This window comes from Geotrypetes seraphini, chromosome 8, assembly GCF_902459505.1.
Source record: "Geotrypetes seraphini chromosome 8, aGeoSer1.1, whole genome shotgun sequence".
Taxonomy (NCBI): Eukaryota; Metazoa; Chordata; class Amphibia; order Gymnophiona; family Dermophiidae; genus Geotrypetes; species Geotrypetes seraphini.
Genome location: NC_047091.1, coordinates 103852795 through 103867681, shown reverse-complemented (window position 1 = coordinate 103867681; position 14887 = coordinate 103852795). Strand labels below are relative to the sequence as shown.

Below are 14887 nucleotides of genomic sequence, written 5' to 3'. Positions count from 1 at the left end.
GTTAAATGATAATTTTTCTCAATGGAGGAGAATACACAGTGGAGTGCCGCAGGGGTCTGTACTGGGACCGGTGCTATTTAACTTATTTATAAATAATCTGGAAATTGGAATGACGAGTGAGGTGATTAAATTTGCAGATGACACTAAACTGTTCAAAGTTGTTAAATGCATGTGGATTGTGAAAAATTAAAGGCAGACCTTAGGAAACTGGAAGACTGGGCGTTCAAATAGCAGATGAAATTTAATGTGGACAAATGCAAAGTGATGCACATTGGGAAGAATAACTCAAATCACAGTTACCGGATGTGCGGCGGCTGCCAAAAAAGCAAACAAGATGCTAGGAATTATTAAAAAAGGGATGGTTAACAAGTCTAAAAATGTTATAATGCCTCTGTATCGTTCCATGGTACGACCTCATCTGGAGTATTGTGTTCAATTCTGGTCTCATCTCAAGAAAGATACAGCAGCGCTAGAAAAGATTCAAAGAAGAGCGACCAAGATGATAAAGGGGATGGAACTCCTCTCATATGAGGGAAGACTAAAAAGGTTAGGGCTCTTCATCTTGGAAAAGAGATGGCCGAGGGGAGATATGATTGAAGCCTACAAAATCCTGAGTGGAGTAGAACATGTACAAGTGGATCGATTTTTCACTCCATCAAAAATTACAAAGACTAGGGGACACTCGAAGTTACAGGGAGATACTTTTAAAACCAATAGGAGGAAATTGTTTTTCACTCAGAGAATAGTTAAGCACTGGAATGCATTGCCAGAGATTGTTAAGAGCGGATAGCGTAGCTGGTTTTAAGAAAGATATGGACAATTTCCTGGAGGAAAAGTCCTTAGTCTGTTATTGTGAAAGAAATGGGGGAATGTTGCTACTGCTTGGGTTTTGGACAGGTACTAGTGACCTGGATTGGCCACTGTGAGAACGGGCTACTGGGCTTGATGGACCATTGGTCTGACCCAGTAAAGCTATTCATATGTTCTTTTAAAAAAAAAAAAATCTTTATATTATAGAGATATCAAGTGTATTGTTAAGATAATTGTATGGAAATTTATGACACTTGTTGTTATATGAAAAAAATCAATAAAAACGTTAAAACTAAAAAAAATTACAAGTGTACAACAATCATTTATAAATATCTTAATTAATCACTTGACATTCTTATTTGTAACATTCCAAATAAATAATTATATAAGAAGCCCACCCCTCCCACCCATATACTAATAAATAACAATTATCAATTATTATCCTTCATAATCCCACCCCCCCTTATCTTGTCCAATATTTAGGTGTTTAAGATGTCTGATCACCAGAATAAATCGTCAATGGCCCCCAAATTCTATTCGTATGTTCTTATGATCAGACAGCCTCTAAAGGCTAAGGCAGAGTGCATTTGCACAATGAATCTATCTGCATCCTGCATCTTCCCTGCTAAGACTGTATTTGTACTATAGAAAGATTACTAGTGTTAAAATCAGAGGCTTGCCTTGGTACTCAAGGTTAGTGGCTATGTATTTCCATGTGGGAGACTTGACAAGGAACACCTCAGTCAATTGGATATAATCAAGTGAAGGATGTCTTCAAGTTGTCATTCATTTTTCCCATGTGCTCAGTAATGCATCAGTTTTAGATTACTATCATTTCACCAGCCAGAAAAGGGCACAGGGCTCAAGAATGATCTAGCCCAGTGCCTCCTCAAACCTGATTAGGTGTGCCACTGAGAAAGTGGGGGATTAATTCACCTTTGCCTAATATTTAAGTCCAGACCCATACACAAGCATTGCTTTCAGCATCTTGTTATGAAAGACACAAACAGTGGGGAAGTTCCTTTCTGTATGAACATCTGTGGTAACTCATGTCTCCTTCACAGATTCACGATGAGCCCTGGAGTATGGGATTTAATAAGTATCATTTAGGGCAGTGATGACGAACCTTTTAGAGACCGAGTGCCCAAACTGCAACCCAAGATCCACTTATTTATCACAAAGTGCCAACACAGCAATTTAATCTGAATACTGAGGTTTTAAACTCTGTCTAGGTATCTTGGAATGATCTTCCACTATCTGTTCTTGGTTGTTGTTGTTTTTTTTTTTTTTGCTGTTTTCATTTTTGGGTGTTCAAGACTTTTGGAGTCTACAAAAACACAAAATTTAAAAAAAATAAAAGAAGCACCCAATACAAATCTATCTCTATACCAAAAATAGCTAACACTATTAGTTAACATGAAAGAAATGAATATTCCCTGAATCAACAATCTGCTCCCCTCTGTCACGCCACACTGTGAGCTATGCTCTCCTCCATCCTAGCTCCTCTCCAACCCCGCCACGGGAATCACCTTCACCACAGACTCAACAGGCTGTCATCCGTGCCACACCTTCACGCCGCATGTGAGCTAACTGCCTTACCCCAGACAGAGGGAGGAAGCGCTCAAGCGCTCGCATTGGGCTGCTGGGCAGAGGGGCGGGTGATGTGAGAAATATCCTCAGGCACGAATGGAGAGGAAGAGGGGAGCAGCCCGGCCCCACATCCCTCTGGCTTTCTAGTAATGAACTCTGGCAAACTCTGTGCTGGGGCGACGGAGTGCTTGCCCACAGAGAGGGTTCTGGGTCATCCCCCCCTCTGACACGTGTGCCATAGGTTTACCATCAATGATTTAGGGCATGGATAATTGGGCCTTGCAAAGTGAACACAGGTCCTCCTCTCCTTCCCTGTCCTAAGCCTCATCTGAGTCCTTCTAGCTTTTCATAGGGCTTTCAGTTCTTCTCCAGCTTCTGTTTTGGCTACAGCAATCTTCTGTAACCAACTCAAATAGCTTCCATCTTATCAAATACAGAAGCAACCATTCCACAGGGACACTGTAGTGATAATTTACAAATATAGTGCTCCCCCGCAAATTCACGGTCCCGGTTATTCGCGGTATTTTCCGACCGTGAATGACTGGGCAGGAGAAGGCAGCCAGAGAGGCAGGAGAGGGCAGCCGGAGCACCAGCGAGTGAAGGAAATCACTCGTGGTATGCTCCAACTGCCTTTTCCTGTACTAAAGTCGGGCCTCACCAATCAGGAACTGCATGATTTCCTTCACTCGCCGGCGCCCCAGCTGCCCTCTCCTGTCTCCCCTGCTAAAAAACTGTATTTGCGGTTATTCAACATTCGCAGGGTTCCTGGATTGGAATCCCCCGTGAATATCGGGGGAGTACTTATCAATTTTTATTGCGTATCCTTAGTGTGAGGTCATAAGCTATGAGCGCAGAACAACCTAGACAGATAGGATAATTCGGCTACCATTAATGCTTATGATCTAATACCTAATTTTAATCAGACCTTATGTATAGGTCGCAATCTTCTTTATCCCCTCTTCTAGACTTATCCATGCTTTCATGATTATTCTTTCTTACCCTCTAGATGTAGGTGCCCTAAATGTTTCTTTATTTTCTTTAAAGATTGTAGTTCATCCCCCTCTCCTTTTGTATTGATAATTGTTTGTATGTATATGCTGTATGTTTATTTGTATAAAATTGTTTTATTTTTTGTCTCCTATTTTTAAATTATTATACGCATTGAAGTACTTGACACTGCATGTACAACAAATTTTTGATAAACTTGAAACAAAGTTCTATTGCTTTCAAACATCAGCTGGCTCGATCCTGTTGCAAGGTGTTCAATGATCAACTTTAAAGCACAGTTACTTACCATAACAGGTGATATCCGGAGAAAGCAGGCAGATATTCTCACATATGGGTGATACCATCCATGGAACCCGGTACGGACAGAATGAAAAGTGAACTGTCATTAAATTTTAAGAAACTTTGTGACTGCCCACACTGTGCATGCGTGAGTGCCTTCCTGCCCACTGAAGCTCGTGGCATCTCAGTTCTGTTAGCAAGCTAAAGAAGTCAACCAGGGGAGGTGGGAGGAATGTAAGAATATCTGCCTGCTTTCTCTGGATAACACCTGTTATGGTAAGTAACTGTGCTTTATCCTAGGACAAGCAGGCAGCATATTCTCACATATGAGACTCCCTAGCTTACTACCGAGGGATGGCAAGCCAGCATCAGCTGATAAAAAATCAGCTGAGATGGAATCTTTTGTACCCTGACTGTTGGCGGTCAAGGGAATCCCTCTGTGGGCGGTGGAAGAAGACCGAACCTCCCCACTGCTCCCTGCCGATTCGCAAGGCACTATCGGCGGGGAGCTCTAGGAAACAACCCTTCAGACTGGCACTACCACAGGAATTTTTTTTTTAATAGAACAGACTCCACAGGCTCTCAAAGCAGTATGCCTTGCTTGATTTAGGGGGCAAGGCTTACTGCTGAGGCTCCTCCAAAAAAATGTGAGGAGGTGGAAGAAATGGGGGGAGTGACCCCGCTCGAGACCCACCGGGTTTGACACCCCAGAGGTCAGACAGACCCCAAGCAGGGTCCACCCAAGCTCAATCCGGCCAAACACAGGGACTAGAAACCCCTAAACAAATTCCAACAGCCCTACCAAGGGAGATGGGTACAGCTCACTCAACACCTTCTGGAGACTGAAAGAAGACTGATAGGAATAGGGGAAGGTATCTCATTCCACCGTTTTGGTGCCTCTCTGACGATTAACATAAGCCACCGCCGTGGCACTGTCCGACAGAACTCTGACCGACTTGCTCATCAAAAGGGAGCAGAAGGCTAACAGCGCCAGATGGACGGCTCTGGATTTCAACACAGTGATCGACCAGGACGCCTTCTCTGTGGACCAGGTGCCCTGAGCTGAGTGACCTAGACACTGAGCTCCCCAACCAAGGAGACTGGCATCTGTGAGAAACACTGTCCACTGCGGTAGATCCAGACTCACCCCCTGAATCAGATGAGAGGTCCCTAGCCACCAACGAAGACTGCAGTGCGCCAAGCCTCGCAGAAGGACAGAGACATCCAAACTGTGACTCTGGGGCGACCACCTCCGGAGTAGAGCATACTGAAGAGGACGCATGTGGGCCCGCGCCCACCTCACTACGACCAGGATGCCGCCATCGACCCCAAGACTTGGAAGAAATCCTGCGCCCGAGGACACCGGGACGCCCATAAGGAGGCGAATCTGAGATTGCAAGTTGCTTACCCGGGCCTCTGGAAGGAAGACCTCCCCAAGGAGGTGTTGAACAGAACCCCAAGGTACTCCAGACACTGAGCTTGGACCAACCTACTCTTGGAAAGGTTGACCGCCCAGCCCAGCGATCGGAAAAACTCCACCACCCGAGCTGTAACCTGTAACTCTCCTGTAAGCCGTAACTCTCCTGTAACGACTTCGCCTGAATAAACTGATTGTCCTGGTAGGAGTACACCAGAATGCCCTCTGACCACAAGGCCGCCACGACAACCACCATCACCTTGGTGCACGTCCGGTGAGCCGTGGCCAGGCCAAAGGGAAGGGTTCATAGACAACCCCGCGAAAGACAGGTGCGTGCTGACAACCGAGCGCAAGACGGAGGCACGCGCCGAAGAAAATTACAGTTTTTAGGGTCTCCGACGGGGGGTTTTGTTGGGGAGCCCCCCCAGTTTACTTAATAGAGATCGCGCCGGCGTTGTGGGGGGTTGTAACCCTCCACATTTTACTGTAAACTTAACTTTTTCCCTAAAAACAGGGAAAAAGTGAAGTTTTCAGTAAAATGTGGGGGGTTACAACCCCCCACAACGCCCCCACAATGCGGCGCGATCTCTATTAAGTAAAGTGGGGGGGTTCCCCCCATCAGAGCCCTAAAAACAGTAATTTTCTGCGGCGCGCACCTCCACGCTGCGCTCAATTGTCTGCGCGCGCCTTTGTCCTGGCGCGCTTTTGACCTGACACCAAGGGAAGCACACAGAACTGAGTGCTGACCCAAGATCGCAAAGCGAAGGAAGTGCTAATGAGAGGCCCAAATGGGAACATGCAGGTAGGCCTCCGTCAGAACGAAAGAAGTCAGGAATTCCCCCAGATGAACGCCAGAATGACAGACTGCTGTGTTTCCATGTGAAAAGAGGGAATTCTGAGATCCCTATTGAAATCTAAGATGGGCCGAAAGGTCCCCTTATGCTTGGGCACCACAAATGAAATGGCATACCTGCTGGAGCCACACTTCTGAGGGGACACTGGAACAACTGCTTTGAGATCAAGCAAGCGCTGAAGGGTCTAGTGAAAGGCTAGCGTCTTCCATGCCGCCTGACAAGAAGAGGCTAGATATGATCTGGCAGAGAGCGGGCAAACTCCAGAGCATAACCGTCCCGCACCACCTCCAGGACCCACTGATTGGACATGATCTCGTCCCACTTGGGAAACAAGTCGCGCAGCTGGGCACCCACCGGAACCAAAGGGGGCGCCGGCAAAGAGCCATTGTGCAAGATGGGCAGCGGGGGGATTCCCAGCCCCCCAATGGGTCCCCCGAAAGGACAGCATGTGCTGAACCAACAAATGTAGGTCCTGTGTCATACTATCGGGTGAATTGCCGTTTCTCACTATATTGCATAGTTTGGCGTTGTCAGCAAATAACATTATCTTACCTTGAAGCCCCTGAGTTAGGTCCCCTATGATGTTGAAAAGAAGCGGGCCCAAGACTGAGCCCTGCGGTACTCCACTGGTCACCTTCGATGTTTTAGAGAGGGTACTGTTAACTACCACCCTCTGAAGTCTGCCACTCAGTAGGCATTGACCCATGTAGTTAGTGTTTCTCCCAGCCCCATTGATTTCATCTTGCTCAACAGCCTGCGATGCGGGACACTATCGAAAGCTTTGCTGAAGTCTAGGTATACGACATCCACGGATTCTCCCAAGTCTAGCTGTTTTGTTACCCAGTCAAAGAAGCTGATGAGATTGGATTGGCAGGACCTACCCTTGGTGAATCCGTGTTGACTGGGATCTCGTAGATTCTCCTCATCCAAGATTGCATCTAATTTACATTTGATTAGTGTTTCCATGAGTTTGCATACTATTGATGTGAGACTCACCGGTCTGTAGTTTGCAGCCTCTGTCCTGCAACCCTTTTTGTGCAGTGGAACGACGTTAGCTGTTTTCCAGTCTATGGGGACTCTCCCCGAACTTAGGGAGAGATTGAAGAGCCCTGATAGTGGTTCTGCCAGGACATCACGCAGCTCACTGAGCACCCTGGGGTGTAGATTGACCGGTCCCATGGCTTTTTTCACCTTGAGTCTTGCCAGTTCGTAGTAGACGTCGCCAGGTGTGAACTCGAAATCTGAAACGGGTCTTCCACGCTGGGCCTTGCATGCAACTGCGAACTGTGCCACGGTGCCTCGCAGGTGAAGACCGAGCAGAAGTATTCATTCAGTAGTTCTGCTTTATCGGAATCTGATTCTGCGCAGTTCCCATCTGGTTTTCTAAAGGCGTACTATCCCGTCTGTGTTCTTTTTCCTATCACTAATATACCTGAAGAAGGATTTGTCCCCTTTCTTCAAGTTCTTTGCCAGAGTCTCTTCCACTCGAAGTTTGGCCTCCCTGACTGCCATTTTGACCGCTGCAGACCTCGCCCTATGTTCTAGTTTAGCTTCCCTAGTCTCCGTTCGTTGGTAGAAAATAAATGTTTTTTTCTTATCCTTGACGAGGTGCGAGATTTCTGCGGAGTACCATTAGGGTATGTTGTTTCTCCGCCGTTTGTGTACTGATTTAATGTAGAAGCTTGTCGCTTTATGAATGGTAGATTTCAGAGATGACCACATAGCTTCCACATCATCAGTCATAGCTTGGTTCTGCAGTGTCCAGTGGACGAAATCTCCCATGCTTTCGAAGTCAGTGCCTCGGAAGTTGAGTACTTTTGTTTTCGTGTTTGATCTAGGGAAACCTTTCCTGAGGTAGAACCACACCATGTTGTGGTCGCTGGAGGCTAGCGTATCTCCTACCGAGACCTTCGAGACGCTATCCCCGTTGGTGAGTACCAGGTCCAGGATCGCCTGCGCCCTAGTGGGTTCCAATACCATTTGTTTGAGTCGTGCTCCCTTTATGGATGTTAACAGTCTCCTGCTGCCACTGGTTTTTGCTGAGTATGAGTTCCAATCTGCGTCAGGCATGTTGAAGTCCCCTAGCATAACAGCGTCTCCCTGTAGAGTGATATTCTCTGTCTTCAATTAATTTGGAGTCTTTGTCTTCCAGTTGTCTTGGAGATCTATATACTACACCAAGATACAGGCATTTTTCCCTGCCTCTGGCCAGGTTCACCCATAGGGATTCCCCGGTGTACTTGACATCTGTGATTCTGGTAGTCTTGATGTCTTCTTTAATATATAGTGCCACCCCTCCCCCTGACCTTCCCTCTCTGTCCTGACGAAATAAGTTGTATCCCGGTATAGCCATATCCCACCCATGAAAGTCTGTGAACCAAGTTCGGATATTGCCACCACGTCAAGGTCAGCATTCATTATTTTGGTCTCTAATTCTAGAATCTTATTGCCTAAACTGTGTGCATTAACATACATAGCCCTCCATACCCCGTGATTGCTAAGTCCCTGTGGGGAGTTTCCCACCTGGGGTAGTGTGACTCCTAGAGAATTGTTTACAATGGGGGCACATACTTTGAACTTAGAATCGGAGTTTCGACTCACCTCATCAGGATCGTTCCTTACTGCACTTGTATCTGAGTGGGTACCCTCCCCCAACTTACCTAGTTTAAAGCCCTACGAAGCAGGCGGGCTAGTTGGTGTCCAAAGACGTGCTTACCCCTGCTGGTCAGATGGAGTCCGTCTGGTCCCTGAAGTCCTTGCAACGCCTCTCTATGGTTCAGGAATCCGAAGTTCATTTCCCGGCACCATCCTTGAAGCCACTCGTTAGTCCTCAGTATACGCTCAGTATACCCTAAGGGCAGAACCACCCTTAACAGGCACGGTATGCCGCTTAGCAATCGCTGAGACCACCGTGTCCACCACTGGCGAATGAGATACCCACAAGCCAGGGCGTGCGCCAAACGAAACGGCGCCCCTGGCATATTCCACTGCACCAGCACGATATCACGAAAAACACAGGAAAAAAGCAGGAAACAGGACAAACTCCCTGAAGCAGAGGGTCCCCCATATACGGAGTCTCCGATGGCGCATCTTCAAAAATGCAGCACCAAGAAGATCTGCTATTTCAGGTCTAAAAGCACATCCCTCCGAAAAAAAGGCGCACCACAGACACCTCCGCGCTGGAAGGCAGGAAACCCAATGCCCCGCTGCCAGGGCATCCCCTCTAGAGGATCCTGGAAGCCCTCCAAAGCGTCCAGGTCTTCATCCACACCAACACGCTCCTCTGACCACCAATCCGCAATCCAAGCCCCATGAGGGAGGAGGAAGAGGGGACGCTAAATGAAAAGAGGGAGGCAAAGCCACAGGGTGTGCGGAGAGAACCCCCCAAAACCCCCCGGGTGCATGTGGAACCCCCAACTGCATGAAATAGGCTCTACATAAAGAAAGAGATTAAATCAGGGGGAAAAAAACTCCGGGGGTCCCCAGGGACTCCCTGCCCCAGCAGGGGTCCACGCTGAAACCTGCCCCTGTTTGCAATACAGGGGGAAGGTTACCTGAGGTTGCAGACAAAATGGAGGGGAATGTCTGTCAAAATGGCGACGATCCCGCCAAAAATAACCCCTCCAGGGCCTGTAGCGGCTGGGAAGCCTGAACTGTCCCAGCCGCTAAAGCAGGCAAGCTGGCAATAGCTGATAGAAAAATCAGCTGAGAGGGAATCCTTTTACCCCTAGTCGGCGGTTCGGGGAATCCCTCTAGAGGCAGTGAGAGAAGACTGGGTTGCCTCACTGCCTCCAGCTAACTCGCGAGGCACTAAGACTGGGAAGTTCTGGACCCCTGCAGCCGCTGCTGACGGAGCTCCATGATCACACCGGCCCAAACCGCCGAGTTCAGGCCAGCCATGAGTGCCTCGCGGCTAGACTAAATTGTGTCCCTCTCCCCCTGAGAGGTGCAGAATTACTCCATACGCGACCTAGCTGAAATTTTGGTTAGTAGTAAAATACAGTAAATTGACAGGGAAGCAACCCTGCAGACCGGCACTACCTCAGGATTTTTTTTTTTTTTTTTTTTTACAGCACAGACTCCATAGGCTCTCAAAGCAATATGCCTTGCTTGATTTAAGGGGCAAGGCTTACTGCTGAGGCTCCTCTAAAAAAATGTGGGGAGGTGGAGGAAGTGGAGGGAAGGGACCCTGCTCGAGACCCACCAGGTTTGACACCCCAAACAGGGCCCACCTAAGCTCTGTCCAGCCAAAAGCAGGGACTAGAAACTCCCTAATCAAATTCCAACAGCCCTATCAAGGGAGATGGGTACAGCTCACTCAGCACCTGCTGGAGACTGAAAGAAGACTGATAGGAATAAGGAAAGGTATCTCTTATGTACTATTCCACAGTTTTGTTTTCAGTCTCCACCTGCTGGTCATGATTGGATATATACCCACTCGTAAAGATTAACCTCTACTGGTCTGGAGAGTGCTAAAGAAAGAAAACATCCATACTACAAGGTAGAAAAAAATGTTGGAATTTATTAACTGGAATAAGCTTTGGGATATGTGCATCACAATTATTTTTGTATTCAGTGGCGGAGTCATTTGAGGGAGGGACTGGAGCCCAAAATTAGTGGATGAGCACCAAAGTTTCTCCCTGCCTGAGTGCAATTTATAAATAATTGTGCTAGTGCAGATTCCCAAGCCCTGCCAACTGAAAACATCTTCCTCCAGCCTGGTAACTCAAAATCTCCAAGTTTTGCAGCCAATGGCAATATCCTCAAGCTGCCACTGCTTTCATGCATGCATGAAAGCCAAGGGGAGAGGGAAGGCAGCAGCTCTGCAATATTGCTGCCAGCTGCAGAACTTGGGAAGTTGGAGGGGGAGGAGGTGGCCGTCAGTTGGTAAGGTTTGGAGATCCCTACTAGCTACAGCAGGGAGATATTCATTTTGAGGGAGCCTAATCAACAAAGTGGGAGGCCCAAAAATGCAATAATATTTACCCTGACTGAACGATCCTCCATGTGCGCAGCTGATAGCTGATTCAGCATCCCCGCTCTGATGAGGCTCATCTCAGAAGAGGCACAACATAGCTGTAATAGAAGTGAATGGAAAAAACAGGAGCACGCTCCCTGCTCATCAGAGTGGGGATGCGGAAACCTGTGGCTGCTCCCACTGTCAGCGGTGTACGTGGAGGATCACTCAGTTTAAGTATTATTGCTTTTTTGGGTTCCTCTCCACAGTGTCCCTTTAATGAAGGTTTATTATTCGATACGTAACATAGCAACATAGTAGATGACATCAGATAAAGACTCAAATGGTCCATCTAGTCTGCCCAACCTGATTAAATTTAAATGTTTTAATTTTTTTTCTACATCTTCTATATTAGTGATTGCAAATTTGGGACCTGCTCAACCTTTTTTTTTGCTCATCAGCTAGTGTTTGTGCAGCCCCAGAAAATTTTTTTTCGTCCAATGCGGCCCAGGGAAGCCAAAAGGTTAGACACCCCTGCTGTATACAAATGCAAATCTTATATTAACTTTCTACAGAAAACCACACATCAAAATTTATCATACAACTGTCCCTATAACAAACATAATGCTTTTCAGTACATATCTTACCCAGTACGTGAAAAACAGCATACACAGATCAGGTCCATAAAGATATTAACTATGATAGCAGCCCACAAAGAAACAAATGTACTATGCTACGGATATATATTTTAATTTGTATTGTTAGGTGAAATATTGTATTGTTAGGTCGCAAACTTCTCTTCTTTCTTTTCCATGCTTATCTTTGCTCTTAAATCTTTTCTTGTTACCCACCAGATGTGTTTTCCCTAAATGTTTCTTCATTTTCTTTAAAGATTGTAGTTCATCCCCCTCGCCTTCTGTACCAGTTACAGTGGTGCCTCGCATAACGAACGCCTCGCACAGCGAACGCTGCGCACAACTAACTTTATGTCTTGCTCCCTACAACGAACTTCGTTTCACACAACGAAGTCGCCCGAGCTGCATCCTTCCGCGCAGGCACTGCGCTTAACTGCCCTCTCTCCGCCTGGCTCCCTCTTGCCCCCCCGACTCCCCGACACGATCGGGGCAAAAAGGAGCCCAAGCCCTCTTGCCCCGCCGATTCCCCAACTCCCCGACAATATCGGGCCAGGAGGGAGCCCAAGTCCTCCTGGCCACGGCGACCCCCTAACCCCACCCTGCACTACATTACGGGCAGGAGGGATCCCAGGCCCTCCTGCCCTCGACGCAAACCCCCCTCCCAAGAACCTCCGACCGCCCCCCCAGCCGACCCGCGACCCCCCTGGCATAACAAACTTGCTCCTGGAACCAATTAAGTTCGTTGTGTGAGGCACCACTGTATTTATTTGTACGTATATACTATGTATTTAATTGTATAAAATTGTTTTGTTTCGTCCCGTTTGTAAAATGTTATTGAAATATTTGACACTGCGTGTACAACAAACCTTAATAAACTTGAAACCAACAAGAACTTTTGCTCTTGAAAAAGAATTATGGAACTTTTTTTTTAAGGACATTTGCAGTTTGCTTGTAACAAAGAGTTTGAAAAGGTTGAAGCATTAATTTTTAAGATTTTAAAATATGGAATGCCCTGTAAACTCGATGCTTGGCTTACCCACCTTGGCTGCTGCGATCATACACAGATCCTGGAATAATGGCTTCTCGAGCATCATACATTGCAGTGGTCATGAATCGGGCACCCTAGAACATGAAACAAATAATAAAATTCTTGCGTCGTGACACCTAAGCATGAAATCTCTTCTCCTTCATACATGGTAAATGAACCTCAGATGAAGAGCATCAGGGCACATCCTGTTTGCTGTTCTGTGTAGGTTACCCACTTAAAAAAAAAAAGAGCATATGTGTGTGAAAGTCATTCAAGTTCTGCTTTAGAGATCATTTGTGTTTATCCCATGCCTTTCTAAATTGTCACCCCTCCCCCCAAACTTGGAGAGTATTCCAAGCATCCATATGCCTGAGGAATTCCCATTTAATTGGACAAAGCATGATTCAAGATATTTGGGGGGTCAATATTTCAGCAGGCTCAATGGATTTATTTGAGTTAAATTGTAAGACTCTTACACGAAGTTTAGAGAGAAGCTGGAGAGGCAGAGATTTCTCAGCTAAAGATGTCATTTTCCTAAATTACTTTTTTGTTCTGTTGATTGCTACTAGATATTCCTTCAAATTATTTTAAGAAATGGAATAGTTTGATTAAAAAAATATTTGGGAAGGGAAACACCCCCTGTAAAGCTGGAATAAGTTCACTGAGAGAGATGGTAAGAGATGGGGTCCAGTTGCTATGCTTGAGAAAATACTATAAGGCTGGTTTTGATGGCTTTGAAGAACCATTAGCTCCTCCCTAGGACATGTGATGGGTATGAGTCGAAAAGTACCGTGCCTCCCCATATAGCAAAGATACTTACATGTAGCATGTGTTATCCAAGGATAGCAGGTATATATTCTCACATGCACATCATCCACAGAACCCAGTACAGACACATACTAAGTGCACTGTCACTTTAAATTTTAAGGCACTGCCCATATTGCATGCATGACTGTGCCCACCCGCCCGACCGACTCACAGGACCTGAAGTTCAGTAACAAAGCTAAGAAGCTAACTAAAGAAAGTAGGTGGGTTGTGAGAATATATGCTTCCTGTCCTTGGAAAGTATCTGCTACAGGTAAGTCTCTTTGCCTTCTCTGAGGACAAGCAGGTATTCTCACTTGTGGGACTCACAAGCTGCCAGGTCATGACTCTGGAAGAGGTTTAACACTGAATATAAATCAGCCTGGCAAAACCCAAGAAGGTTTGAAAGTTGGCACTCAAAGTAAACAGATTTAGCAGAACTACTTGCCCAAACCGACCATCTCTTCAAGAGTTTTGCTTTGGAGAATGACAAAGGGACAAATTTTTCCTTGTCCCTGCGGGAACTCATTTTCCCATCCCAGTGAGTTCTTTTCCTGTCCCTCTCCCATTCCTGCAAGCACTGTCCTCATTTGCACAAGCCTCAAACACTTTAAAATCATAAGTGTTCAAGGACTGTGAAGTTAAGGCAGAGCTTATAGGAATGGGGCAAGGAAAGGGACAGCAACAAAACTTGTGGGGATAGGGAAAATTTTGTCCCCATGTCACTCTCTATTTTGCTCTAAACAGCATGGGAAGTGAAGGTATGGATTGAGGATCAAATGGCTGCTTTGCAGATCAGAGCCTGAGATGGTCCTATTGCACTAAGAGTATTCTTAAAGCCACTTGGTACTGATTTAGACATGGAAACTAATAAAGGAACTTGTTTGTCCAATCCAGAACAAATGCATCTGCTTTAATACAATGAGTACTGTCTGGAGCAGAATTTAGGCAACTTGTGGTTGTGGGGAGACACAAACAAGTCTATCTGAGGAGTCCCCCAAAGAGAGAAGATATGGCGCAAGACTGAGGAGTTGAGAGACCACTCATGTGATCAGAGACATCTGCTTAGATGACTAGGGCATTCTGTTTGCCTTGCACATGTATGGCTTTGAAAAAGGATGTTGTGAAGAATTGCACAGTTCTAAATTCGCTCAGCTTCTTGACACAGAGAAAGAGAGCCCGTTCTTCTCTGCTTGTTGAAGTACATTGTCACTTGATTGTCTTTCAGAACAAGAAGGACTTGGTTGATTAGACGATCCTGAAATGTTTTGAGAGCAATGCGAACCACCCGCAGGTCTAAGAGGTTGATGTGGAATTTCTTTTCTTGAGCAGACCACATTCCCTGAGTCCGGAAACTGTCTAGGTGAGCTCGCATCCGTTGTAAGTAATTTGTGATGTGGATGGATGTGAAAAAGCAATCCTCTGGAGAGTTTAACAGATTTAACTACCACTGAAGAGATGGACAAAGAGATGGTGACTTCAAGCCTTTGAGAGAAGGGATCCGTG

General features: G+C 46.3%; 1 protein-coding gene across 1 annotated transcript in view; it reads right to left on the bottom strand.

The window, feature by feature from the left end:
• UPF1 (UPF1 RNA helicase and ATPase) overlaps positions 1 to 14887 on the bottom strand; it is a 357405-nt gene that overhangs the window by 36158 nt on the left and 306360 nt on the right. The window contains exon 21 of the mRNA XM_033955970.1: positions 12591 to 12672. Coding sequence (XP_033811861.1) covers positions 12591 to 12672 — 82 coding nt within the window. The remainder of the gene's footprint in view (positions 1 to 12590; positions 12673 to 14887) is intronic.